At 40.8% G+C, this 27,858-nt stretch overlaps 1 protein-coding gene and 1 long non-coding RNA gene across 2 annotated transcripts in view; both read right to left on the bottom strand.

Annotated features, from left to right (window-relative positions):
- ADGRV1 (adhesion G protein-coupled receptor V1) overlaps positions 1–8,202 on the bottom strand; it is a 293,458-nt gene extending 285,256 nt beyond the window's left edge. Inside the window, exon 1 of the mRNA XM_062605211.1 lies at positions 7,844–8,202. Within this exon, the coding sequence (XP_062461195.1) occupies positions 7,844–7,865 (22 nt within the window). The 5' untranslated portion in view covers positions 7,866–8,202. The remainder of the gene's footprint in view (positions 1–7,843) is intronic.
- A 4,568-nt stretch (positions 8,203–12,770) lies between these two features.
- Positions 12,771–26,978, bottom strand: LOC134156816 (uncharacterized). The gene is made up of 3 exons (XR_009962078.1): positions 22,858–26,978; positions 20,545–22,756; positions 12,771–13,769 (listed from the first exon to the last, which is right to left on the bottom strand). It is a non-coding gene; the product is annotated as an uncharacterized LOC134156816 (long non-coding RNA).
- Between the last annotated feature and the right edge of the window lie 880 nt (positions 26,979–27,858).

Raw genomic sequence — 27,858 nt, forward strand, 5'->3', positions numbered from 1 at the left:
TGCACCTCTGCCACTGCTGATAAGGAGAAGAAACAAGCAGGTATGATGAAGCAGCACCTCTCTCACCTAGTAGCTACAACTAGATTACTACCGCTTACCTTCGCACAGCTCGGTGTAGGTTGCTGAAGTCCACACAGTGCAGCAGAGCATGTGTAAAGCCCATGCACTTTTCACTGCCTGTCCTTGTCTACTCCCCTTGGTTACAAACACCCAGCCAAGTAGAACATTCAAAAACTGGCACGCCTAGTACTCTGCATTGAGTACAGCATTACAGCTATCAATGGTTGCCAAAGAGAAGTCTATTCACAGCAGAGATGTCAGCACCCAGCAGCATCTTTGGCTGAATACAATGGGAGAGAGATACCATGTGCTCTTTCATATGTAAAGAGGAGATTCTCTGTGGTACACAAGAACAGCACAGAGCAAGAAGTTTCACAAGGTCATTGCCTCTGCTGCGCCTATTGTAGATGCATAATAAACCCCTACATATATACAGCATTTGTATTTTAAGTATTCTCAGAACCACTGAAATTTACAATAGTATTGGAGAACAATCTAGGAAAACAGAATTATAAAAGACGTGATTTACTAAATTTCTCCTTTCCATGTTGTCATGATCCTAAATTGAGAGAGAAGTATTTTATTTCAGACTGGGGTTTCCTTTCCCTCTAAGTTCACACATATGCAGAGGACAAAATAGCTGTGTTTGCAAAACTAACACTGGACAGTGGGCATTATCCAAGTCTGCTCTGTTGGTGGTTGTTTCTTCTTTGGGGTTGGGGTTGGGTTTTTGTTTCAGATATGGAATAAGTCCCTAACACAAACTGGAAAAGAGAGTGTTCCAAAGGTACCGCTTTAAAACAATATCTTCCGATACCTCCTTTTTGCCTTCAATCTGCTCCAAGGTGCATAAAGCATGATAATTACAGTAAGTCACAAAAAGGACCACTTTGTCTGCACCTCTGGACTGCACCAATAGTTGCAGCCTTTGAGGCAGGAGTCTGTCTCACCAGTTTCCACACACTTCATTCAGTCCCACTGGATGCCAGTGCTTCCAGCTCATCTCTCAGGTTTTCCATCTTCCTCTATTACAAAGACATTCCAGACACCTGCCCACCATCACCCTTCTTATTACTAACACTGGAAAGTGCTAACAAAAACACAGATGCAGACTGCTGGGTGCTGAAAATCCCTTGATCAGCTTTCACTGTCCTGACGTTTTTGGGCTCAGGTGCCAACTTACCTACTCACTACCACCACCATGACAGAACAGCATCACAGAGCAACCTCAGGGACTAAGAATATTTATCTGCATTTGAGATTAATGACACTGACAACAGTCAACGATACCCAGGACCTTTTGCTTTCTAACTGTTGCAATATTTATAGCAAAACCCAAACATCTTATTGTCTATGACTGTATGTATCACTGGGAATGGCAAGTTTAACGTAATCTAAACAACATTTCCACATGAAAACTCTTGCTTATTCAATGAAGATCCCTTGAAAAAAGGCATGGTCTCTTCAGTATCTTTTCTTAAGGAAGAAAAGATGCTGAAGCTGCCTGCTGTTGTATTTACACTTACTAGTCATAAAAGTAAATCTATCATCACAGCCAGAACCAATACTGAAAATACTAAATCTGCAAGCCCAGGACAAGTCAGAAGCCTGATGAGAAATCCAAATCACCTCATCCTGTTAATGGAGGTCACTGAGAGGTAAAAAGTTTAATAAGACCACAGTACCCCTTCTAAGTTTTCTTTTTGCTTCCTCAGAAGAATTTGAGTGGAACTAAATTTTATCCTTAAATTTTAAGTTCTAAAGAATGTAATTGCCACTGGAGAAGCAAATTTTATCTCTTAAGCCAGATAATGTCAAAGGCTTTGAGATAACCATCCGCCCTGACTATCCTCACTCTGAGCAGGGGAAAAAGGGCAAAACCCTTCAGCAGTGTTGAATCTACTGCTGCTGTTTGCCAGCAGCAAGCAGAAAGAACACAAGCCTCTTCTACAAATATTTGCAGTTACTTTATAATTTGGTGGTCAGAGAACCAGACAATCATTTTGACTAGATGTAAGGTCCAGATCAGTTTTACCCAGGATAGTTCTAGTAATAGGACTTGGAGTTACTAAGGTTACTTTATATTTAGAACACAGATCAGAGACTAATGTAAACAAACTTTGGCTGAAATCTACTAATTAACAAATGTTAATGAAATACACCAGTAGGAATCTGAATTTGCCTTAATTTGTACCAATAAAGCAACAGTGATTTCAGCAGCAGAATGTCTAATTTATCTCATGCAATTATAAGAAACCATATATATGCAGTTCTCACTATATACTGAAAAAAAAACCCCTAACAAACAAACAAACTAACAATATATTGGAATATTTCCACTTAACATATAGTATAGGTTTAAGCAAAAAGTAAATCTAGTTTTCAGCTCCACACTGGAAATTTTTTTCCACCTATATCATTCTAATGAAAAGAGCCGACATATTTCACTAACAGAAGTCATTTAGCAGGGTTTTTACCTAGGCATTTTGCTCAAGTAGGGTTTGAGACACTATGAACAGTCATACTCCCTCTCAGTTTCTTGCACAAAGAAGCAAGCAGATTAAAAGGAAGAAAAACAAACAAACAAACAAAACCACAAAACAGCAACAAAAAAAAAACGACAGCAAAAAAATCTAAAAAACACACCAAAAAAAACACAAAAAAAAAGAAAAAGAAACCACCCCTTCCCCCCTCCAAAAAAAAACCCTACACACACACACACAAAAAAAAAAAAAAACACAACAAAAACCACCCAAAACCTAAATCCTCACAACTAAACAAAACCAAAACCAAACAACAGAGCCACAAAGCTGCTTAGCACTTTCATCTCATGCTTATTGTAACTGCACAACTGAGACTGCCACAAGATCTGGCTTTTGCAGATACAGAACCAGAAATCCAGCTGAGGAAGGTCTGCAGGCTTCAGGGAGGCCCATCCATTTATTTTACTTCAGTAAAGATATGAAGTTCTGCTACAATTTCCACTTGTATCACTGCTTCAAAGGGCTCTCCCATGTCCTCAACACTCTTACTTTATACATTGTTACATGTGAGCTGAGGAAAAAAACCATCATAGTTTCAAACACCTAGTACTTGTTCTAAATGCTGTACTATGGCCAGAACAAATAGCATGTAAGAAAAAGTAATTACGGGCTTTTGCAGTATAGTGGTTATTTTTTCTAATAATTTAAACCAAAAATACAACAACCTGTTTTGCAATTGAATTTCACACATAATCTTGCAAGTAAAATAAAAACAACCAACAGTAAGGTATATCACAGCAAATTACAGCACCTTGGTGGGGATTAGATGGCATAATTTCAGGTACACTGGCAGAAGAATTACCGCTATCCACCAGAAGAATTACTGCTATCCACAGTGGATTGTTATGGGTTCTTACAAGCTAATACGCAGGTATGAGCCAAACAGAATTTTAATACGTTGCCTAATCATTACAAAAATTGTGTCAGTGCGTTACTGTTGAGTTCGTAAAAGTCTATTACTAAACATGAAAGTTTAAGATGTATATCAAATCAATCTTCATTTCTGCAGTTAAATGTGTCCAATTTTGAATCCAACTGCAGCAAACAATGTTTATTACAGATCTGTATTTTACAATGTCCCCTAAAAGCCTTCTTTCTGTGGAAATAAAAATATATTTGTATCATTTTTGAGCAGATGATTAGCATGGGGCCCTCACCCTAATCTATATTGTGAATTAATCCCTTAAATCTGTACAATCCTTTTGTAAATAAAACATGGGATAAAGTATTTATATGTTGAAGAGAACTCCCCAAGCAAAATTTGTTTGGGTTCAAAGACTTCTTACACTACCTTCACCATTTATTGTGCTTTCCTTGGCTTTCTAAACATTTTAACCTATGTCACAATTTAATAATCACTATTTAATAATTATAATCATTCCCTTATTAACTGGGTATTTCTTTTCATTCTTCTAAGGCCCCCTGTAGTTCAAGACAAGGAAATCTCTTTGTTGATTAGTTATTTAAGACCAGCAACAATAACTATGCTGGAAAGAAAGGTGCTTTGAGAGGATTACGCAGAGCTAGTTCTCAACAGCACCAAGCAAAAACCAGCAAATTACAAACCCAAGTACTTCATTGCATGTAACCAAATTGGCTGGTTAAAATGCTAATTGCCTGTCAGCAAAGCTAAAGGCAGACAGGGGACCCTGTGCTTCAGAGAATGCCGTGCATTTTTTTACCCCGCTTCTACACCATTGTCTTGCTGAGAATTACTCAAAATCTGTTCATAAAGGTAGCTCTTTTCATAACCTTTAAAAATGTGGGAAATTTCTAAAGCTCTGACCAATACCACAGATCTCTTGATCTGCCAAACCCATAGCAGATGGCTGAATTAAGGCCATGTTAAATCCTTAACGAAGCAAAGCTTGAAAGAATTCAGAGCAGCAACATATTGGACCAGTCCAAGATAAGTGCCTGAGGAGAAGGAATTTTCTTTTGCCATCTGAAAATGAAAATCATAACTGTACTTTAGCTAGTAAATCTGTAGTGGATACAAAACGAGATAACCAAATAAAAATTGCCTGGTAGATAAAAAAATATTGCTATAACATTCTAGATGAAATTATGTCTTCAACTTGCTAAAAAATCCACAAACACAAAAGCTGTGACGAACATGGAAAGCACCTCTTGTTTAATTTTGCCAGAGAACTCTGTCCTGTCAAAGAAACCTGTTAATAAATAAGTACAACTTTATCTGAATTGCAACCTCAGTCTGGACTTACAAATTGTTTCAGTGAAAGGAATTTAAACACCTTTAACTAGCTTTATAGGAAATATTCATAAGCCAATCCATGAAACAATGCTTTATTATTTTAAGTGTATTTCAGAACTCACAGTTTCCAAATTCCTTCTGCAAACAGTCCTCACTGTGGAGTAAAATCAGTCTCAAACATGTTTATTGCAGTAAGTATTTTCCAGTGACTTAGAGAAGTGAGGTTTTGTATAAACAGTATCATTTGTGATTCAGTAGGTTTTTTCAGAGTAAAAAAAGCTAGTGTGTCTTCACCTGGAATAAGATAAATAGCCTGTAACACTGATTCCTCCTCTCAATCCTTTTTTTTTTTTTTTCCTAGGAAACAGTAACACAGCTCCTATTAGATATAATTCTTGGATTTCTGAAACTTTGACAAATGCCTACAATTGACAGCAATAGTTTTGCAAGCTTTGATTTCATGACAGAGATGTTATATAGAACCTGAGTCTTAAAACACATGGAAAAAAGTTTTCAGATACTATGTATGCATATTCCTAAGTGAGGAGAAGTGCTATATTCACCATTATGCACAACAGTGACTATACATAAATGCCAGTCCTGTAGAGCTGAAACAAAAGCAAAATTTTTACAAACAAGGAAAACCAATTGATAGCTTTACATGTGTAAAAATAGTTATGCACGTGATTATATCTGTAGGAAGTCAGAGCGTAATACTCCCTAAGCAAAGAACTTCAACGTACTCTTTGGAGTTTCTCTCATGTACCTACACATTTGTATTTCTTAATTAACAACTAAATTGACCCGAAACCACAAACACACAGGAAGAGGCTGGCCAAGAAAGAAAAAAAATATCAGAGAGCACAGTTATTCAGCAATAAAATAAAGCTAAACTGCATCAGATACCTTACCTCAAATGACAGCAAGAGATGGACACACAGTTTACTCTTTTGATGCTTCCAAAACCAGCTTAGGCTAAAAACTTCAGATGTAGTTAAGAAGAATTTTAATTCTCCCCTTCTGCAATGTCTGATGTAAGGACATATTTTTCTATCAAGATTTCAATGAAACACTCAGAAATAAAAGTTTTTTTTAAGCTCACAGACCATTGCTACGTACTTTCAAAAATACAGTAATTAATAACCACCTCACTGTTACCATAATGTAATTCTCAACAACTATGGCAGTTTGTAATGAAATCAAAGATGATTTGTGGGTTGTCTCTATTATTCCCCCAAGTTGCTGTAAATTGTTTGTACCCCATGACTGAGATCCTTACAGACCTTTCTAGGGGTATTTTTATTCAGTGCTATAAACCGAAGGTATATGCTTTCATAGCTTTTCCAATAGTTCAGTTTCAGTCATCATATTCGCATTAAACCAAACATGAGTGTAAACATTTGCAGACTTAAGCACTGTCATTTTTTTTAAATGAAATTCCTAAAGCAAATAAAAAAAAAAGCTAGAAAAATAAGTTTAAATAACAAAATATCTTGTATACTAGAGCTTTTAATAACAGATTATTATTTAGACCTAATTCTGAGCCTGTCATTCAAATAAAGCTCACAACAATTTCCAAGGGAAGTATTGCACTTTTGAATGACTAAGGTTGAATGCCTAAGGATCAATCTCATTCACTAGTATCAACTCTTTAAAACTCATCCAGTACTATTTTTCAGCCTTAAAAATGCTGACAGCACAAATAAGATGCCCAGCACTAGCCCTCACAAAAGCAAATACCATTTTTCCCATTGATTTCCATGTGCCCAGGACAGAGACCACAGCTACAAGCTACTAAGCATGTGCTCCCATTATCAATGTTAATTAGTTCAGTCAGACGCAAATTGAGTAAATACCATTGATTTCTTCATGTAACGCTATTGAAACACAGAAGTGTAGTAGAAAGCCAGTAAAGCACAAAACTGTGTGTTAGAAATCAATAGCAAATATTAATAATAACAACAAATTAGAAATTAAAAATCAAGCACCCTTTGAATATGTTAACTTTTACATTATCAAATGTTTGGCCGTTTTAGTTCTAAGCCTATACTGCCATAAATTATTTCCTCAGGAATCTGGTTCTCCTTTCTGCACAGACACACTGAATACAATATACTTAGTAGGAAAAAGGTGTTTTAGGCTTACGGGACAAATGAACTACATATATTACATTCTACCTTCAGCTAGTGAACCGCCCTGAAGGCAGGCTCTCAAAATGCTTAGCATTTAACTGAGAAAATGTATGTGAAGTATTATCAGAAAAAACACTTTTGGCTTCTATATAATTAATAATATTCTTTAAAAAATTACATGTTATTTCACACTTGCAGTACAAAGCAATTATAGCCTCATTAAAAAACAATGATGGATGTTTGGCAAGCAGTTCTGCATACATTTGATCTTAACTTTATCTGGGCTAGCCAGAGTGAATTACATAATGTCTTATAAAGAATCAGCATATCAAAAGCAAGAAGCACAAGCCATATTTCAAACTTGTAATCACTTACATGTCATATTTTAGTTATTAATGCACTTAAAAGACATTTGTCATGAGATGATGATTTGAAAAATTCATCCTTACTTTTAACTCTCCTTTGCAATACACAATGCATGCACAGCTCCTCCAATTCTTTTATTTTCACCTAATTTAAACACTCAAATTAAAGCTTTGTGCATTTTTCAGAGAGTTAAAAATTACCAACCAGGACACTTCAGACTGAGTTTCATCCAAATATTATCCCACGAATAGGATTTTCCATTGGAAAGACTATTGTCTCCACCTGCCCTGCTGTGCAGAGCAGAAAAAGGAGCTGCTGGAACAACAGAAACCTTAGCAGACTCTCGCCATCCAGCAGCCACTCACGGGTGAGCGACATGACACACTCGCTGTCTGCCCTGGTTAAACCCTTTCCCTCTGCAACAGGTGCTGCTGGCAGAACCCTGGAGCTGACCCTTAGCATCCCTCCAGTGGATACAGGATGCTTCCAAAGCAACAACCACCACAACAGAGAGACAGCAAACCTACCTAGACCCGGGGATGTGGACATCCGCGTCTTGTGGACTCAGTCAGCCGCCTGCACACTCTGTCACTCACGCATTATGCATTCCCCTCTCCTACTCCTCCCTCTGCTCCGTGCAGCGTCCAGCACTCTCCTCCCTCCCCTGACTCCTGCTGCCTTCCTGCTGCTGTAGAGATAAAAGTGGGTGGGATGCAAGAGGACATAGTTTTTTTTCAAACCAAGCAATTGCCCCTGCCCTGTTGCAGCTGAGACACAGCTAGCCCCTCCACTCACTGCAATTCTTTGGCAGTCCCTCCATTTGGCCAGGGCTGTGGTGCTTTATTACAGAAGGCAGCAAAACTGGCAGGGTTTAGTAGTGGATTATGACAGATTTTGGATTCTTCAGCTGCACCAGGGCATGCATCTTAATTCACAGTTATTCAGTGCTCAGCAGGGAGAAATGATTTTCACTCCCAGATTGGGTATTCTGGACTCAGCAATTTTTCTATCTAATATCAAATTCACATATTATGACCACCATCATTCCAAGCGAATCCTGAGTCATGTCAGACATACAAAGACACAAAGATGACACTTAGACCTTGCCAGTGTTGGACCTAAACTTCCCAGTTCCCCCATTTAATGGTTAATTTTTTAGTTATGCCATAAATGTTAATACATCCAGGCCCCAAAACATAGAAAATACTGACTTTTGATGGAATTTCATCTAGTCCCATTTACACAGCCTTCAGTCTGTTTCCAGGTCCTGTGAGACAGCTAACTAGATTTTAAAACGTGGAAATGAAATTGCAAACAAATACAGCAGCAGCACAATGTCACATAGCTGAGCCCAGTTAGATTCACTAACACTCCCACACTCAATGCATCTTGTACAAATTGAAACCACTCCACCAAAATTTAAAAATGCATTGATTCCAAACCCAAGGAAATCACAGAATCACAAAATCAGCTAGGTTGGACAAAACCTTTAAGGTCATCAAGTCAAACAGTTGCCCCCGCACCTTAAAGGCCACCACTAAACCATGTCAGTAAGAGCCTCATCTACACGGTTTGTGAACAGTTCCAGAGACAATAACCCCACCACTGCCCTGGGCAGCCTGTTCCAATGTCTGAACACCCTCTCTGTGAAGAAATTGCTCCTAATATCCAATCTAAACCTTTGTTGGTGCAGCTTGATGCTGTTTCCTCTTGTCCTATGCCTTGTTTCCTGGGAGCAGAGACCAGCCACCTCCTGGCTCCATTCTCCTGTCAGGCAGTTGCAGAGAGTGATAAGGTTCCCCTGAGCCTTCTCTTCTCCAGATTAAATCCCCCAGTTCCCTCAGCCATTCCTTATTACCCTTGTGCTCCAGGCCCTTCACCAGCTCCATCACCCTTCTCTGGACCCGCCCCAACACCTCAATGTCTCTCTTGTAGTGAGGGCCCAGAACTGAACACAGGATTCAAGCTGTGGCCTCACCAGTGCCCAGTACAGGGGGATGATCACTGCCCTGGCCCTGCTGCCACACTATTGCTGATAGAGGCCAGGATGCCGTTGGCCTTCTTGGCTGACTGGCACAAGCTGGCTCATGTTCAGCTCCATCAACCAGCAACCTCAGATCCTTTTCCATGACCAGCTTTCCACCCACTCTTCCCCAGGACTGTAGCATTGTGTGGGGTTGTTGTGACCTCAGTGCAGGACCCGGCACTTTGCCTTGCTGAAACTCATACCATTGGCCACAGCCCACCAATCCAGCCTGTCCAGATCAATTCTGGACAGTTGCAGAGTAAAAGACTCAAAGATCCTGAGAAGTACTTTACTTATAAACATAAAAGCAGTGCTTTGAAGTAGAAAGCATTCCACCTAGATCAGCCATCCAGTCTAATCCAGACATTGCCAGGATGAATTACACACACACAGTATACACACAGTATGCTAGAGATTGGAAGGGACCTCGAAAGATCATCTAGTCCAATCCCCCTGCCAGAGCAGGAACACCTAGATAATGTTACACAGGAATGTGTCCAGGCGGGTTTTGAATGTCTCCAGGGAAGGAGACTCCACAACCTCCCTGGGCAGCCTGTTCCAGTGTTCCGTCACCCTCACTGAGAAGAAGTTTCTTCTCAAGTTTAAGTGGAACCTCTTGTGTTCCAGTTTGGACCCATTACCCCTTGTCCTATCATTGTTTGCCACTGAGTAGAGCCTGGCTCCATCCTCGTGACACTCCCCCTTTATATATTTATAGACACTTATAAGGTCACCCCTCAGTCTCCTCTTCTCCAAACTATAGAGACCCAGCTCCCTCAGTCTTTCCTCATAAGGGAGATGCTCCACTCCCTTAATCATCTTTGTTGCCCTGCGCTGGACTCTCTCCAGCAGCTCCCTGTCCTTCTTGAACTGAGGGGCCCAGAACTGGACACAATATTCCAGATGGGGTCTCACCAGGGCAGAGTAGAGGGGAAGGAGGACCTCTCTCGACCTACTAACCACCCCCCTTCTAATACACCCCAGGATGCCATTGGCCTTCTTAGCCACAAGGGCACAGTGTTGGCTCATGGTCATCCTGTCGTCCACTAGGACCCCCAGGTCCCTCTCCCCTACACTGCTCTCTAACAGGTCGCTTCCCAACCTATACTGGAACCTGGGGTTGTTCCTGCCCAGATGCAGGACTCTACACTTTCCCTTGTTATATTTCATCCAGTTATTCCCTGCCCAACTCTCCAGCCTGTCCAGGTCTCGCTGGATGGCAGCACAGCCTTCTGGCGTGTCAGCCACTCCTCCCAGCTTAGTGTCATCAGCAAACTTGCTGACAGTACACTCAATTCCCTCATCTAAATCGTTGATGAATATATTAAATAAGACCGGTCCCAGTACTGACCCTTGAGGCACTCCACTAGTTACAGGCCTCCAACTAGACTGCGCCCCATAGACTACAACTCTCTGGCTTCTCTCCTTCAGCCAGTTCACAGTCCACCTCACTACCTGATCATCCAGTCCACACTTCCTCAATTTAGCCGTGAGGATGCTGTGGGAGACTGTGTCAAATGCTTTGCTGAAGTCAAGGTAGACCACATCCACCGCTCTGCTATCATCCATCCACCATGTTATTTCCTCATAAAAGGCTAAGAGATTGGTCAAACATGATTTCCCCTTGGTGAAGCCATGTTGACTGCCCCTCATAACCCTCTTATCCTTGATATGCCTTAAGATGGCACCAAGGATAAGGTGTTCCATCACTTTCCCAGGGATGGAGGTGAGGCTGACCGGTCTATAGTTACCCGGGTAACCTCTGAAATGTGTTTATTTCTCTCCTCTGAGTAAACACGGAGTCCAAATGACTTTCCAGATCAATTCTGGACAGGCTGGATCCAATTCCCAATACATTCCCAATACATTCCCAGTCTACAATAGTACACAACCACTTATCAGGTACTTTGAGCTTGCTGGATCCTGTCATTGGGTTTTTTTGTCCCAAATACTCAGACCACTCTGTCAAAACAGTGCTCACAGATAGCTCTATAAATCATGCCTCTGACATGACTCAGTGCTACAGCAGTGTAAGAACCAACATCCATCAAACTGAAACTTAACAAATGTATTTTTTAAAATCCCATATTGCTTGTTAGTATTGAATACACAGAACCTACTGTAAATGCCTATTTTACTACACATTAGGGTAGGAATTAGATGATCTTAAGGTTCTTTCCAACCTGAACCATTCTATGATTCTGTACTAGCATATAAGTATCTAGAAAAAAAGCCAAATATAATTCCAGCCTAATTTTAGATATTAATACTCACAGCTTTATTTCACAGACAGGGCATTTACAAAAAGCACAGAGGGAAATGCTAAGAACAAAACTGGATGTTGCACTGAGTGAAAGCAGAAAGATTTTTAGCTTTGATATAGTTTGAAAAGTCATATTTTCAAATTAACTTCCTTTGCTTTGTTTTTGATTTATTTGTAGCATATGGAAAAAAAACAATCAGAGAGATAGAAATCACAGAGGGAGGATTCTGCTAAGGCTAATACAATCTTTGAGGATAAAAGGGAGGAATACAGCACAGAAGTATTAAAGCCAAAAAAAAAAAAAGACAGGATCTGGAAGATTTTGCCTTCTGATGGCACTTGACCAGTCACTACATCAAACACTGCAGAGTTAGGGTGATCACAAATCGGGAATAATTTGAACAAACAAGAAAGGACAAAGATGATGCTAGAGAATGATAAAAGGTTTGAAAAACTGCAGAGTAAATGACTCAAAGACCTTAAGAAGTATTTTACTTGTGAAAATAAAAGCAGTACTTTGAAGTAAAAAGTATTTCACCTAAATCAGTCATCCAGTGTAATCCTGGTCACTGCCAGGATGAACTACCTCTGAGAGGTGCTTGTTTCTCTCTGAGTAAACAGGGTGTCCAAATAACTCTCTTAGACTACCACCTCATTCTTGGATAACAATATTAGGTTAATGTTAGGTGAGATGAATCTCCGTACATAGTTGCAGGGAAAATGAAAGTGGAGAAACAAAAATCTGCAGCACAACACATAAAGGCACAGATAATCCAATATGCAGATGCAAAAGTAGGCATTAATAATCAGCATACCCTCCAGTTCTTAAGAGTGAAGGGAACAACCCACTGGAATGACTCACCAAGCAGAATCATAAAATACCTTTTTTAAAAGCCCCTAAAAATACAAGTGTACTTTTTTCTCCTAAAAAAGTCATGCTGTGCACCCAAATGGAATTCAGGTAGACATGTATGACCATCTGTGATCTGTGTTTGTATGTCTGTAACTTCTTGCACCACCTGGGCTTATTTATGCCAGTATTTTTAATCAGTACTTTATTTTGCAGTATTCCCATATACCAGCTTCCATTTTTCCATACTGAAAAGGGAACAAGAAACAGTCATTAAAAGTCCCTGATATTAGCTGCCATATTTTGCATTATAAGTAGTATGTTTTTCAATATCCTACTGTTATTATTTTCCTATCTCAGCCTCACAATCTAGATCCCATATTGATTTTCCTCTCTGGATCAACAGGTAGAAGGGATACTTGAGGGGTAAGATTATTTTTACCTTTTATTCCATAATGGTGTTTCAGCATTATGGAATAAAATTACATAAATTTTACATAAATTACTTCATGTTGCCCTTCTCTTGGCCAGTTTCTATGAGAAGTTTGGCTCCCACCAACTCAGCTCAGTAACAGAGGGGCTGCCTTAACAGTCAATTCTCAACTACCGCAGACCTGGGCACATTTAATGCTGCTAATTACTACAGCTAGAAAACGAAGGAGGAGTGAGAACTCAGATGTGGGCTCACTAATTCACATATCTACTTTCATGGAGTCTTTCAACAAAACAGCATTCAGATCCAAAATGATTGTAGCTTTTACAACTCTTTCCCACTCAAACATTCCATGTTTTCTCCCCGTGCCTGAGGATTTCTCAATTACTTTTTTTCATTTTCACTACTTCAGAGACTTGAGCATCCTGTTTTTACACAGGGCGACAAGACAGAGCTCCCATGGGATTTTGCCAATGTGCTGGAAGGTTGTTGGTGACTGACACAGGACAGACACTCCATGAGCACTGTTAAGGGCTCAACATGCTTCATGCACAGCACTGTCAGCTCTAACAAACACCACAGACAAAAAATCATCAGGCCTGGTATTGGACCTGCAATAGACCTGGCACTGCAGAGACCTGTGCCTCCAGTTCAGCCTTAATTTCTCTTTTCAACAAAAGCAGCAAATAAGGTCTACTAAGTATGCCCCTCAATTCTTGCTTTGTTTGGATTTCCTTTGTTTTGAATTCATTAAAACTCCACAACTTAAAAAATGGCTCTGCTGCGAGTAAACTGATACTGAAAGCAGCAGCAATAGAATCAATGGACTCCAGTTTGTTTGTTTGTTTTGAAATCTTGCCTTTCCCCTTTATTGGCATGATCTGAAAGGAAAGAGCAGAGAAGAGGAAGTTAGAAGAAGAAACAAATCCCTGAGAAGGGAACAGGATATAAAGGAGCATGAAAAAGAAAATCCAAATAAAGGGCTTCAGAAGGGAGTTACTTTCTCTTCTTGTTCACATTTTTGTTTCTATTAAGGAAATTTCTTATGATGTATGATGACCATTTGATTTTCAATCACAGGTATGGCAAACTTAATCCACTAATATTAGAACGCAAAAATTAATGCTGACAATGAATTCTTCTGAATATCTATAAATGCCACTAAAATTCAGATTTTTTTTTTCACCTGTGCCTTCAAAATGCTAGGCTAAATATTTGTTTGGATGCAAGCAACAAACAAGAAGATTCTGAGAATTCTGAAAATTTGGTCCTGTACAGATTTCCACATCTTTTCCGGGGCTTTGGCTTCAGCTGCACTACTCAATGAGGAACATTAGGCATGTGCATCACTTTTTCACAGATCCTAATTACAACACACCAGACAGAAGTTAATTTTATGGCTTTCCTGTTTATTAAAGAATCACTTCCCATGTGACACAACACTTCAGAAATACGTAACATCCATCAGACGATGTTCTGAGTAGTTCTAGTGCATACCAAGAATACTGATGCTAACCTTTCTCCCCCTTTCACTGAGCAGTTGACAAAATAAAGACTCTTTTCTTGCAAGAAAATAATTCGATTTTGGTGAATGGGTTTGTGGTTTGGGGGTTTTTGTGGTTTGGGGGTTTTTGTGGTTTGGGTTTTCTGGGGTTTTGCTTGTTTTTTTGAAAAGCTTATTTTCTTTGAATAATGGTCAATGGTGGTGAGCATTTCTGCAAGAGACCATTTTTAAGAACATTACAGACCACCACAGGCACTTGTATTCTTCCCTGTGTGGCTGTAGTTCAATATTTGATTCCGTATAGGTAACTGATTGCTTGTCTGATGTCTAGGATGTCTAGGATGCGTTCTCCATGTTCTGATTACTTCTTCTCAATGTGATTCTGTCCTGGGTTCAGCTATAGCAGTCATTTTTCTCCTTCTTTGGGGGGGGGGGGGGGGGGGGAAGTTGTAACTGGCAGCGTTGAAAGACACAATGGCCAGAACTACAGAACATGACTTTGACAGCACAGCCTGCAAGGAACTATTCTAAAAGACACGCCTGGAGAGAGGGCACAACAGACCAAGACTCACACCAAAGGGGTGTTTTCACCTCAGAGCCTGACCAGCCTGTATTAGCTTCTGCACACTGATGATCAAGTTTACGTTGCCTCTTCTTCAACAGGTGAAATGAGTGAGGTTTGTGATCACTTTCCTGCTGCCAACTCACTACACTCCCTGGAGACCCATCCAGCCACCCCACGACAGAGAAACGCACCACCACAGCCAGGAGTCACCCAATGCCTCTTCAGTAGCACCACGTACTTGTGCTGCTCCGTTTCCTGAACTGCTCCATATCCTTCTTGATGAGCGAGGAATGCTTTAGTAGTAAGGTCTTTAATTTAATTTAAATTCACTACTTGTGCTGCAAGGTCATTACTGGTGCTGCCAGGAAAAAGCAGCAGGTCGTAGTAGTAGGGGACTCTACTTTGAAAGGAACAAAGGCACCCATCTGTCAGCCTGACCCAGTCTCAAGGGAGGTGTGTTGCCTACCAGGGGCTCAGATCAGGGATGCTGCAGAGATGCTGCCTGCTCTAGTAAGTCCCACTGACTATTACCACTTCTAGTGATCCATGTGGGTGCTAGTGATATAGATACCAGTAGCCTGGAGAACAGTAAGAAAGACTACAGAGCCCTGGGAGAGCTTGTTAGGGGCTCCGGAGCTCAGATGGTCTTTTCATCAATTCTCCAGGATACAGGAGAGGACCTCAAAAAGGCAAGGTGGATTGGCCAGGTTAATAAATGGTTAGAAGAGTGGTGCCATAGTCAAGGGTTTGGGTATCTAGAACATGGAAGTCAATTTGGGAGGCCAGGTCTACTGAAGGCTGATGGAGCTGGTATGGGAAGAGTGGTTTTGGTAGATGGCTTGCCAGACTGGTCAAGGAGGCTTTAAACTTGATGTGTTGGGGGGAGGGGGGCATTATTCCATCCCAATACACCCAGTCAGTACCAACACCTATAACAAATGCTCAGAGAGGTGCAGAGATATTTCAGCCACTCCAGCCAATGAGCCAGCTTCATTTGGAGCTCAGCTCAGATGCCTCTATAGAAACACCCTTAGTATGGGTAATAAAAAAGAGAAATTAGAGATGTGTGCATGTCTACAGGGATTGATATCATTGACATCACAGAAACATGGTGAGATGGCTCCTATGAGTGGAGTGTTGGAATGGAAGGCTACAGGCTCTTTAGAAAAGACAGGCCCAGTAGACAGGGAGATGGAGTTTCTATGTCAGTGATAGGCTGGAGAGTATGGAACCCTGTCTGGGGACAGGTGATCAGTTAACAGAGAGTTTGTGGGTCAGGGTCAGAGGGAGAACAGCAGTGGAGGACATTACTGTGGGGATCTGATCTTGATCCGCCTGATAAAGAGGACTCTGTGCATGAAGCACTCTATAGACAGATAGGAACAGCCTCACGCTCACAGGCCCTTGTCCTAGTGGAGGACTTCAACCACTCTGATATCTGTTGGAGGGACGATATGGCCTGGCACAAGCAATCCAGGAGGTTCCCTGGTTGCATGGAAGACAACTTCCTTCTGAAGGAGCTGGTGAATGAAGTTGCTCAACCACTGTTCATCGTATTTGAGAAATCATGGCAGTCAAGTAAAGTTCCTGATGACTGGAAAAAGGGAAATATAACCCCCATTTTCAAGAAGGGGAAAATAGATGACCCAGGGAATTGCAGATCAGTCAGTTTCATCTCCATGCCTGGCAAAATCTTGGAGCAGATTCTCCTGGAAGGCATGCTAAGGCACATGAAAAACAACAAGGTGCTTGGTGACAGCCAGCATGGCTTCACTAAGGGGAAATCCTGCCTGACCAATTTGGTGGCCTTCTATGATGGGGCTAGGGAACTGATGGAGACGGGTAGAGCAGCTGACATCAGCTACCTGGACTTGTGTAAAGCATTCAACACTGTCTCCCACGACATCCTCATCTCTAAATTGGAGAGACATCAATTTGATATGTGGACCACACTGTGGATAAAGAACTGGCTGGATGGCCTCACTCAAGAAGCTGCGGTCAACAGCCCAATGTCCAGTAGAACAGTAATGAGTGGTGTCCCTCAGGGATCGGTGTTGGGACTGGTCTTGCTCAACATCTTTGTCAGTGACGTGGACAGTGAGATTGAGTGCACCCTCAGCAAGTTTGCCAATGACACCAAGCTGTGTGGTTCGGTTGATATGCTGGAGGGAAGGGATGTCATCCACAGGGACCCTGACACGCTTGTGAGGTGGGCTGATGCCAACCTCATGAAGTTTAACCATGACAAGTGCAAGGTCCTACACCTGGGTCGGAGCAATCGCAGGCACAGCTACAGGTTGGGCAGAGAAGAGATTCAGAGCAGCCCTGGGCAGGACTTGGGGGTGCTGGTCGATGAGAAAATGAACATGAGACAGCTTCAGTGTGTGCTAGCAGCCCAGAAAGCCAACTGTATCCTGGGCTGCATCAAAAGGAGTGTGACCAGCAGGTCGTAGGAGGTGATCCTGCCCCTCTACTCTGCTCTTGTGAGACCTCACCTGGAGTATTGTGTGCAGTTCTGGTGTCCTCAACATAAAAAGGACATGGAACTGTTGGAACAAGTCCAGAGGAGGGCCACAGGGATGATCAAGGTGCTGGATCACCTCCCATGTATGAAGATAGGCTGAGAAATTTGGGGCTGTTCAGCCTGGAGAAGAGAAGGCTGCATGGAGACCTCATAGCAGCCTTCCAGTATCTGAAGATGGCCTGTAAGGATGCTGGAGAGGGACTCTTCATTAGGGACTGTAGTGATAGGACAAGGGGTAATGGGTTCAAAATTAAACAGGGGAAGTTTAAATTGGACATAAGGAAGAAGTTCTTTACTGTAAGGGTGGTGAGGCACTGGAATGGGTTGCCCAGGGAAGTTGTGAATGCGCCATCCCTGGCAGTGTTCAGGGCCAGGCTGGACAGAGCTTTGGGCGACATGGTTTAGTGTGAGACATCCCTGCCCATGGCAGGGGGTTGGAAATGGATGATCTTAAGGTCCTTTCCAACCCTAACTATTCTATGATTCTATGATTTTATAATTTATCTCACAGCTTACAGATGAATGAACAAACACAAGAAGGAACATGAGGCAGACAAACACAAACAGCAGTAATAATCTCAAAAGATTGGATGATGAAATTTGAGCATTATGCATCTGACCAGCAGTTTATGCTGGACCGGCTGATGAGCAGATATATGAAGACAAATTCAGGGTTTGACCCTCTATTTTTCAGACATGTCCATGATTTAGAAAAACTCGAAAATGAGAACTTCCAAACAGATTGTGCTTGATGCACAAACATGATTTTTTTTCATGCTTCCTGTGATCAGCTTGGCAACAGTTAACCATCCTATTATCAGGAAATACTTTGGGAAAAAAGTAAATGTTCCCGGGCACCTGCTCACAGGAGGTTGCTACATTTTAACATACAGAATGTTGTGGCAGAAATGGTATTTGTAAGATCACAATCTTTTTATCACTGAACTTAGCTGCACGTTTGACAAGACATTCACAAAAAATGAGATGACTTTCAGAAAATGTTAATTTAAATGCGTTCAAGTGTAAAAGATGGAACAAGTTAATGTGTCACTATGTTGACACAAAAAGAATGCCATCTATGAAGAGATGGTTTGGTCTCACAACATTCAGCGGCTCCTTTCAAGTTGCAGTGGACACTTACTGGATGGAAGGTCACAAGGAGAAGCAGCAAGATGAGAGCTTGGCAAGAACTGTCTGCGTGCTCCTCTTGTGCCGTTATTGGTACTAAATAAAGCTGCAGCCCTGTTTTTTCCAATCAAGTGTGTCCAGCTCTTCATTTGCAGCATGTCACTGACAATGTAGATAGCATATGCAAGAAACCAGAGGCTTTCTCATAAAACATCCATCAGAACACACAATTTCAAAGCACACCAAGTACAAGACTGCAAATTGAAAAAGAATGCTTACCAAAAATGCAGTTTTCTGAAGGTAAAGCATAATAAAAACATTAAAAGCTCTCCATAATCTCTTGCATCTAGATTGCTTTTAATTTTAGTCCGCAAAAAATACTTCTGACTGATGAAGCAGTCAGCAAAAGGGTTCCAGCTGCTGCACACAACTTGCTTTCCCAATTCTCAGGTAGGTTATATTGTTTACTCCCTTTTGAATGAGGGGAAGAAATTGCTTGGAAACACAATCAACCTATGTTCTTCAACTTAAGAGTTGACTCTCTTCTGAAATTCTTTAACCAAAACACTGAAGTCCTTACTCATTTGTTGCTTACTTTTCCTTGAGATCAAAGAGATGTTAGCTGCGTAAATGCGGAACTAAGTACTCATAATAACAGAGAGCTTCCAGTGAAAAGCTGTAAGGCCTGAATTTCTGTCTGAGAAGTATCTATCCTCCACACTTAGGAATTTGTTTTCCTGGCTGTAGGGATAATCCTGGCATACATCCTTCCTGAAAAACTGTGTCTACAAAGGGGCACTGGAACATCTTAACATTCTGATGCTGAGACAGTGATCCTGGGGACTGTCAAGCACGTGGAGAAAAATAAATACAATCCAACAGCTGCTAATACAGAGGATAACACATGCTCTCTTCAGAGTGGGTCTGCAACGGAAAAAGACACAGCTACTCTCGATATCAATTTCATATACACATTGTCCTGAACAAAATCTAAGGCCTTCGCAATTTCCTTCTTTTAATGTAATGCTTGATCTTCAACATTTTTAGTCTAATTAAGTAACTTCATGCCATTACTATTATATTTTTTTAAATGTGACATCATGTTCTTATCTCCCTCTTCCCCATGACCCCTGAAATCCATGTATATTGGATGCAAGGAGATGGAAAATCAAACCACTTCATTACATTATACTGCAAAGCACCCTAAAACACACAGAAGTTCTATACATGGTTTGTTATTTATCATCTAGGTACTGAAGAAGCTTGCATAAATGCAGTAACATTGCTTGATATAAAAGATACTAAACATAACCCATGTAACACTACTATGAAACATACTTTCACACAGCCTTTTAATTTATGGCATTGCAAATCAAAAGCAAGAGGTGATCCAGATAAGAAATAAAAACATTCCATGAGAAAGTGATACATAAAGGAGAAAGTACTGAAATGCACATTTAGGATACGGAGTATAAATCAATAAAACCCATATTGTTTAAAATCTGTCTAAGATCAGCTAACTTGATCTTTCAAAGTTGTTTCCAGTTTATGCCCATGATGTGTGGTGCTTCCCTGTGGTTTATTATTTTAGTTCAATGGCAGAGGGAGGAAACCAACAAAGCTCAGTAACCATACTGCATAGCAGAATGTAACCATGGAAGCATTTGTCCACTTGTCACAGCCTCTACAGAATGATTCAGCCATTCATTTCATTGAATCAATATTGAAGCTTTTAAGATTTATTACTTGAGGGTGGAGGAAAGCTAATAAAACAAATTCCTTGTTGCCTCCCATTAAATACATCTTGTCATAGTAGGCATATTAATACCTTGTAAACACTTTACTAATGTCATGTGGGCTACGTTACCATCTCTCCTCATGGAGAGACATGCAGATTACTCATAAAGTATTTACATTAACATGCCTGATACTCACTGAAAGAATGGAAAGGTTTCTGACACATTCTGCTGCCAGTATAGAAGCTGAATCAAACAGAAAAGACAAAAATTGTAAGAAAACAGGGGTGGAGTGAATCTGTTTTAAAATTAATGAAAATGCTCCCATCAAAAGACTTTCTGTGTCTACTGACCACTCTCTTATTTATGTCACACACAGGACATTTTTAATCATACTTTAAATGCTTAAAAAAGTGGAAGGGGATGATTTATTTTACAAGTACTTTTATCTTAAAATTATAAGGCACAACTGAAACCAGTATGTTTTTATGAAACACAGCCATTTCTTAAACTCTGTACTGATAAAATACATATTGTAGATTACAGCTAGCTATAGTACATGACAGATTTTTCTTATCAACTTTATATTGAGAATTTGAAATAAAGCATAGCAAGATGTTTACAGTTACAGCACCACCACTATTACTATTATCAGGAACAGAGACTGTTAATTCAGCTGTTTAATTTACACTCACATGCCATTATTGGTGAAAACTGAGGGCACCTTAAATACACAGTTCAAATATTTATCAATATAGCAGGCTGTGAATGCCATATATTAAAGATGCACCTCCTATATTAAAGATTTTCAAGATTCTGCATCAGATCCTCTACCATGAGAGAGTCTCCTTGCTCCTGCCCCCACTCTCTTCTACTATTCCGTCTCCCTTTTGTCAAGCTATTCAGCATACCCCGCTATTTCAGCCATGAGGAGCTTAAAACAAAAGATGAAAGTAACTACAGGGTATTTCAGACAACTCCCTCACTTGCCTGTAGACCTCTCTTCACATGGGAAGAACAGTGCAAGGGTGGGAGAAGAGGCTGCAGCTGACAGGAAAGCATGGGCATATTGGGGCCTGTGCAAGGGCACTTTCACACTCGCTGGAATGACATCAAAGGACTGTTTGCCAGTGAAAGATTTTCTCAGTTCTGGGTGTAGGTAGCAGTGTACCAATACAGAATACAGCCACAGTAAAAACCCATGTGCCATTGGGCTTCTAATCAAGGAAAGGTCTTGCATCCATGAAGATGCAAACACACCTACATAGCTGTGCCATCAGCAAAGCCAAATTATCAGTAACAATGAGGCCAACAGCTGAAATCCCAAAGTTTAAAAAATATCACAAAACATTCAACTCCTTCCTGTGAGGGGAAAAACCATCAAAATCCTTAAGCTTTCTATTTACAAAATGAAGAGAGTTTATTAGAGTAAGAAAAGGCCAATATTCCATAATCAAGAAAAAAAAAACCAAAAAAACAAACCCCAACATTCAATAAGTATCCATCTTTGTGCAATAGTACAGTAAAAATTCAATCAGAAACAAAATTACAAATAAATCAGTACATGGATTATGGAAAAGGGAACTAGAGAGCAGACAGTTTAAATTACACTGTATAAATTATGGAAGATTAAAGACATAAGGGAAAACCACTGGCTTGGCAAGACAATGGCAAGGTTAGTAACTACATTTTACATACCTGTAACAATCAACTCCAAAGATACAAAAGGAAGTTTAGACTATACATGCAGCTTGACAGCAAACCTAGCCAAATAAATGCAACGGCTGATGTGGGATTTTTACTTAAAAGGAGGCAAAATAAATTAATGGAAGAAAATACGTGATCTTTTACAAACTGTGCAATTTGGTTCAATTCTGAAAGATTATAAATGTAAAGGACAGTAATTGTGCTGGTGCAACAGAACTGAATAGTTGGAGGACTTGCTTTTAATCATATTTCCACAGGGTAAAAACATAGTGCAATGCTCGTAAGCAGTGCAATGTTGAACACTGGATTAAAAACCAGCTGGTAGGTCTCAAAAAAAAAACATTCTCCAGTAAAATATTCTGAACAAAATATAGACTTCATCATAAACAAATCAAAATACTTCTATCATGTAGGTTCAACACGGCTTACAAATAGGTCTGCTGCTCTTCAACACTCTCTCCTTGTAAATACAGAAATTACAGCTGGATCTTTGTGATGTCAATATGAGCAGAAAGGAAATTACACTATCACAGTGATACAGCTCACCTGGTAAGCCAGTTCTATTAAAACAAGTCATCTTAACACTGCTGAATACCTTCAAAGCTAAAAATACACGTTACACCTTACAAACAATCTTCTGGATCATTCTCATCTGAAGAAACTCTAGCAGAGAAGCAGCTCTCTTTAAGTGGGCCAATGTGATGCTGTGACCAGGACAAAAAAAACCCACAACAGAGTTAGTGTGATCCTTAGATACATCAACAGTAGATTAGTGACAAGTAGCTGGGATGAGGGCACCATTTACCTTTGTATGCAGCACTAATCAGGTGGATATTTGAAACTGCATGAAGTTCTGATGTCCACATTTTAAAAACAACTCTGAAGTGCATGGTGGAAGGAAGCAAATAAAATTCCCAAAACCTGAGAAACAGAAAGCAGAGAGCAAAAGTTAACAAACTCAAGTGTTTAATTCATTAAAAAAGAGTGAAAGCCTTAATTACAGCACACAAATTCTAACAGATAAAAACAGAGGATGAGAACAGAAGGGGTTCTTTACTTTACTTAAGGAATACGTATCAAAAACTAACAGCTATTCCTGGACTTAATTACAGATGCATCCAGCTAAAATTGGAAGGAATCTATGACAGTCTATAAAAAAGAATGAACATCAGTTACCACACTACAGAAACATATTCATCAATACAGGTATATGAATAGGAATTCAGAATCTTACAGCAAACTCTGTCTGTGAATAACCTGAAATAAAGTTTCAGGAGTCTACACTCCATTTTTGCATACTGTCTCTACCATAACCGAATGGCTTCACTGGTGGATTTTCTTACTTAGAGGATGCCTGAACTGAGAAAAGCAAAATGTGAGTCAGAAGCAAATACGCAACTCTTAACAGATTGCTGGAAACTAAGTTTCAAAGAACCAATGCACCCTACTGGCTGGGTTATGGAAGGTACACACCACGTTTCTATTAAGAATACATATTAGATTTAAGTAAAAATAATTAAAATGTAACCAATCTGTGTTATGTAACCAAAGGGTAGCAGCAAATACACGAAATACGAAACTGGGAAGCAATAGTCTGTATCCACAGGTAATTTTTCATTTAGTCTCATTAAAGCCATGACAATACTAAACTGAACAATTAAATTCTGTGGTCATTTCTAACCCATTTTAAAGTGGAATAGTTGGAACTCTGCTAACTAAAAAGGGGTTTCTGCAAGTTTTGAGGATCAAGGCCCAGATTACAACACAAATAGTTAAATATATACATGGAAATACTTGCTTCCTCTATACTTCTGTCCTTAAATAGCTCCTCTAACTTCACTTTACAGATCTTGCACTTAGGCACTGCTTAGTAACTTCACTCTTTGTTTGCGCTCCATTGGAGCTGCAGATCTATCTTGACATTACCATTTCCTAGAATTTTAGTATCTTCCCCCAGTACTAAGCAGGGAATCAGAGACAGACAAAAGCTGTATATTTATTTCTGTGTGAATATTTTTAATGAGTCATAGCTTATTGTGTCATTCAAACAATTAACGTATACATTTAGACACTTGGCACTGGTTATCTAAATGCAAATCTAGCCCTGTGGCCCCAAATCATAGAATGATTTAAAGGCTTATAAGGTGACCCATGACATATATGGAATTTCCAGGCAGAAAGAGATATAAATATGCATATTTTATTAAAAGTGACTAACAAGTTATATCAGGCCTCCAACATCTCCTTTACAGTACATTTCCACTGTTTCCTTAAGATCTTTTTAATATTTCTGTGTGCATGCTTAACTTCTTAGCTCTGATCAAGCCACACTAGATACAACACGACCAACAGGAATGTGATAGAGATCCCTGAAGTTGCTCTTGGAATACCATGGAGTGATTAACACTGACCCTGTTGCTCATTGAGAATGCACTATTAGGATATGCAAAGTAACTTACAAGAGGATGGAGAAAGGCTTTATTCCTATTAGCATTCATGGGAGCTATGCAGCTCCAGTCTTGTTCATCAAGTTTGGAATATACCCTTTTGTTATTGATGGGAAAATGTCACTAGTTACAAACGGTTACACACAGGGGTATAGCAGGGTCAAAGCAAACTCCAGCACTTTCTTTCCCCATCTAAGGCAAGAGTGCTGCTTCAGCAGTTCTTTTTAGACCTGATAGTACACCTCCTTAGATAAAAGAAATGGTGAAATTCCCTGCCCTCACCTCTTCTGCAGCCTCATCACCCAAAGATTAAAGAACAACTCCAAAAGGATATGCCATTAGTGGTATATGATGGGACACTCATCAGGCACTGCTGCAGGCATTGCTGCACATGAAGTCTGCCTTCAAACTCCTCTCCAGGTCCACCCACAGCTCTGACAGGTCTCATAAAACAGTCTTTCAACAACATGAATAGGGTCTGAGTCATCAGTTTCCCAGCTACAGGCAACTACAGTCATTTCACTTCTACTTCTGAAAGCTCCCTTTAAAAACCAAAACAAAACTGGTCGGTGCTGCAGATATTCTTTGCCAGATATGGCATGACACCTCTTGATAGCTGGAATTCCCATTCACCTCGTTATAATTACTCCTCACCAACTTGGGATCCCATGAGAAAACTTAGGGTTATGGGAAATAAATTCAGTTTTGTAATGTCCAATATAGCTCTTGCTGGAAATGCAGCTTGTGGAAGATTCAATCTACTTTGCATTTTGCCATCCCCTCACATACATAAGATTATTCTGGGACCCCTACAAGTGCGTTCACACATTTGTCATGTAACCCAACAACCCCAGATTGTCTGTGTAGTGCAGCAGCTTCTGTGTCAGGCTGTATCTAAGGCCTTTCATGCAGCTGTGTTAATTAGCACAGGCTGTGCATCTGACCCATGATAAAAATAGAAGGCTTATTTCTGAGCAAGCTTTGGCAGGGAAGGTGCTCAGAAATACTCCAAAGAAAATAGAACATCCCTAGTTAGGCTTCTGAACAGTTTAAAAATAGCCTCCTAACTTGTAAGGAACTTCAGTTTGAGTGAATTCTAATTATGCTTGGCACTTACAGCAATATTTTAACAAATGTAGAATAAGATTTGCTGACAAACATCTTAGACTAACTGTGCCCAGCTTCCTGCTGGAAGAAAATCCTGTTTTTACATTAGTACTGTTACGTGCTTCTCTGCAAAGAGCAGCAACTGGACCTGCCTCATGTGGCCAGCTCATATTTTACCTTTACTGCTGACTTCTGCATCTGAGAATATTTATATATTTTAATGTAAACTTTTCCTTACAGCATGGAACGTCAATGCTCTTGACAGAATTTCTATGTAAAGAAGTTAAAAATAATACAGGAAATGTATTCCTTTTCTTATCAGGCAAAGGAGCCTTAAGAATACTTTATTTTACCCAGTCCACCCCTCATCCACAATAGAGTACTGTTTTAAGGTATGTACTGCAAAATATATACTTACTCTTTAAAAAAAGCTGAGACACAAGAACACACTGTACCTTAAGAGATTATTTCATAGTGCCTGCAAATTGGGTTCAAGCTTCTCCAGCTTCTGTGGGTGCGAAGTGTGACACGCAACAGAGCTACATGATCATTAGCTCTTATGTTTATGTCTTTAGACTCAAGTTGTTTAGTTTTTGAAACTAAAGTCATAAAAAAAAATCTGCCTTTGTTAACACCAAATGCATTTCTAACATCTTTGGTTATTCAGGAAAGCCTGAAAACACGAAAGGGAAAAAGAAGGGAAAAGGGAAAATGAGGGGAAAACAAAAAAATAAAGGGAAAGGGAAAAATAAGGGGAAAGAAAAAGGAAAAATAACAGGGAAACAACACCTTATTTTAAACTACTTTCTTTTTGAAAGATTAATATGTTGAGTAACTAAACTTTCAACTGCATTTGTCTTCAACAACAACGCAATCACTTGTTACAACATATTCAGCCTAACCTTAGAGCTGTAACCTTTTGTACGAAACACTGCACTTACTCCTGCTGTGACCAAAAAACTCCTTCTATGGCCAAGTCAGAAGAAACCCACACTATAATTAAATTTACTACACAAACTAGGAAGGTTTCCTATTCCAGACTATTGCCTTAGCAACTGCAACAGCTGCTGCCAGTTCTTTGATAGTGAAAATTATTAGGGAAGCTGAAATATCTACAGGCCTTAATTGATGGTTTCCCTCTTGTGGAAAAAAAAAGTACATCAGCATGGGCTGAATGCCTGTATCGCTGCAGTACGAGTCCCGAGGAGGGAGAAAACAACATGAGGGACTCCCAGCATAAGAGGGACAAGGAGCTGTTGGAGCAAGTTCAGAGGAAATCAGAGAGCTGCTGCAAGGGCTGGAGCAGCTCTGCTCTGGAGACAGACTGAGAGAGCTGGGCTGGTTCAGCCTGGAGAAGGCCCCTTAAGGGGAGACCTTAGAGCACCTGCCAGTGCCTAAAGGGACTACAGGAAATCTGGAGAGGGGCTTTGGACAAGGGCCTGTAGGGACAGGACAAGGGGGAATGGCTTTAACCTGACAGGGGGGAGACTGAGATGAGCTCTTAGGCAGTTCTTCCCTGTGAGGATGCTGAGGCCCTGGCACAGGTTGCCCAGAGAAGCTGTGGCTGCCCCATCCCTGGCAGTGCTCAAGGCCAGGTTGGATGGGGCTTGGAGCAACCTCGTCTAGTGGAAGGTGTCCCTGGCCATGGCAGGGGTCTGAAACTGGATGAGGTTTAAGGTCCCAGTCTGTATGAAATGCATAAACGGACAAAAAGAATCTGCCTGGCAACTTCCCAGCAAGCAGTAATGTACGAAGAGCCGCACACCAAAGATACACAGGCTTTGGTGAGCAGCTGCCAACTGCTACAAGCTAAAAGGGCTCTCAGAATGATTATTTTCAGCGTCCCAAACAGAAGACCGCCTCTGCTCCTTCAGAAACAGGGCCACTCACAAAGGAGTAACCCTCTCGGGCGACCACCCTCCCGGTCCTCGGGCTCCTCCTGGGCCCCCCTCAGGGCCGCTGTGCCACCGGCAGGTCCCCGTCACACGCGGCCCACGGCCCGCCGTCGCATTTCCTCACAGCCCCGCGCGGAAACGGTCACCGGGGCAGCGCCGGCCCCGAAGCGACCTGGGCGAGGGTCGCGGCAAGCGGAGACAGGAAGAGCGGTGCAGAAACGCCCCACAACCCTCGGCAAAGCCCCACGAGACACCCCCAAGAGCCCACTACAGGTCTCAGATCCAATCTCTCAGCAATAAGAGGCGCCCTAGGCCTTTAAGGGCGGTAGGAGGCGGTTCTACGGTGTGGACGTGGCG

The sequence above is a fragment of the Pezoporus occidentalis genome, unplaced genomic scaffold, assembly GCF_034315485.1.
Source record: "Pezoporus occidentalis ecotype Australia unplaced genomic scaffold, CSIRO_AGI_Poc_V1 ctg90, whole genome shotgun sequence".
NCBI classification, from domain to species: domain Eukaryota; kingdom Metazoa; phylum Chordata; class Aves; order Psittaciformes; family Psittacidae; genus Pezoporus; species Pezoporus occidentalis.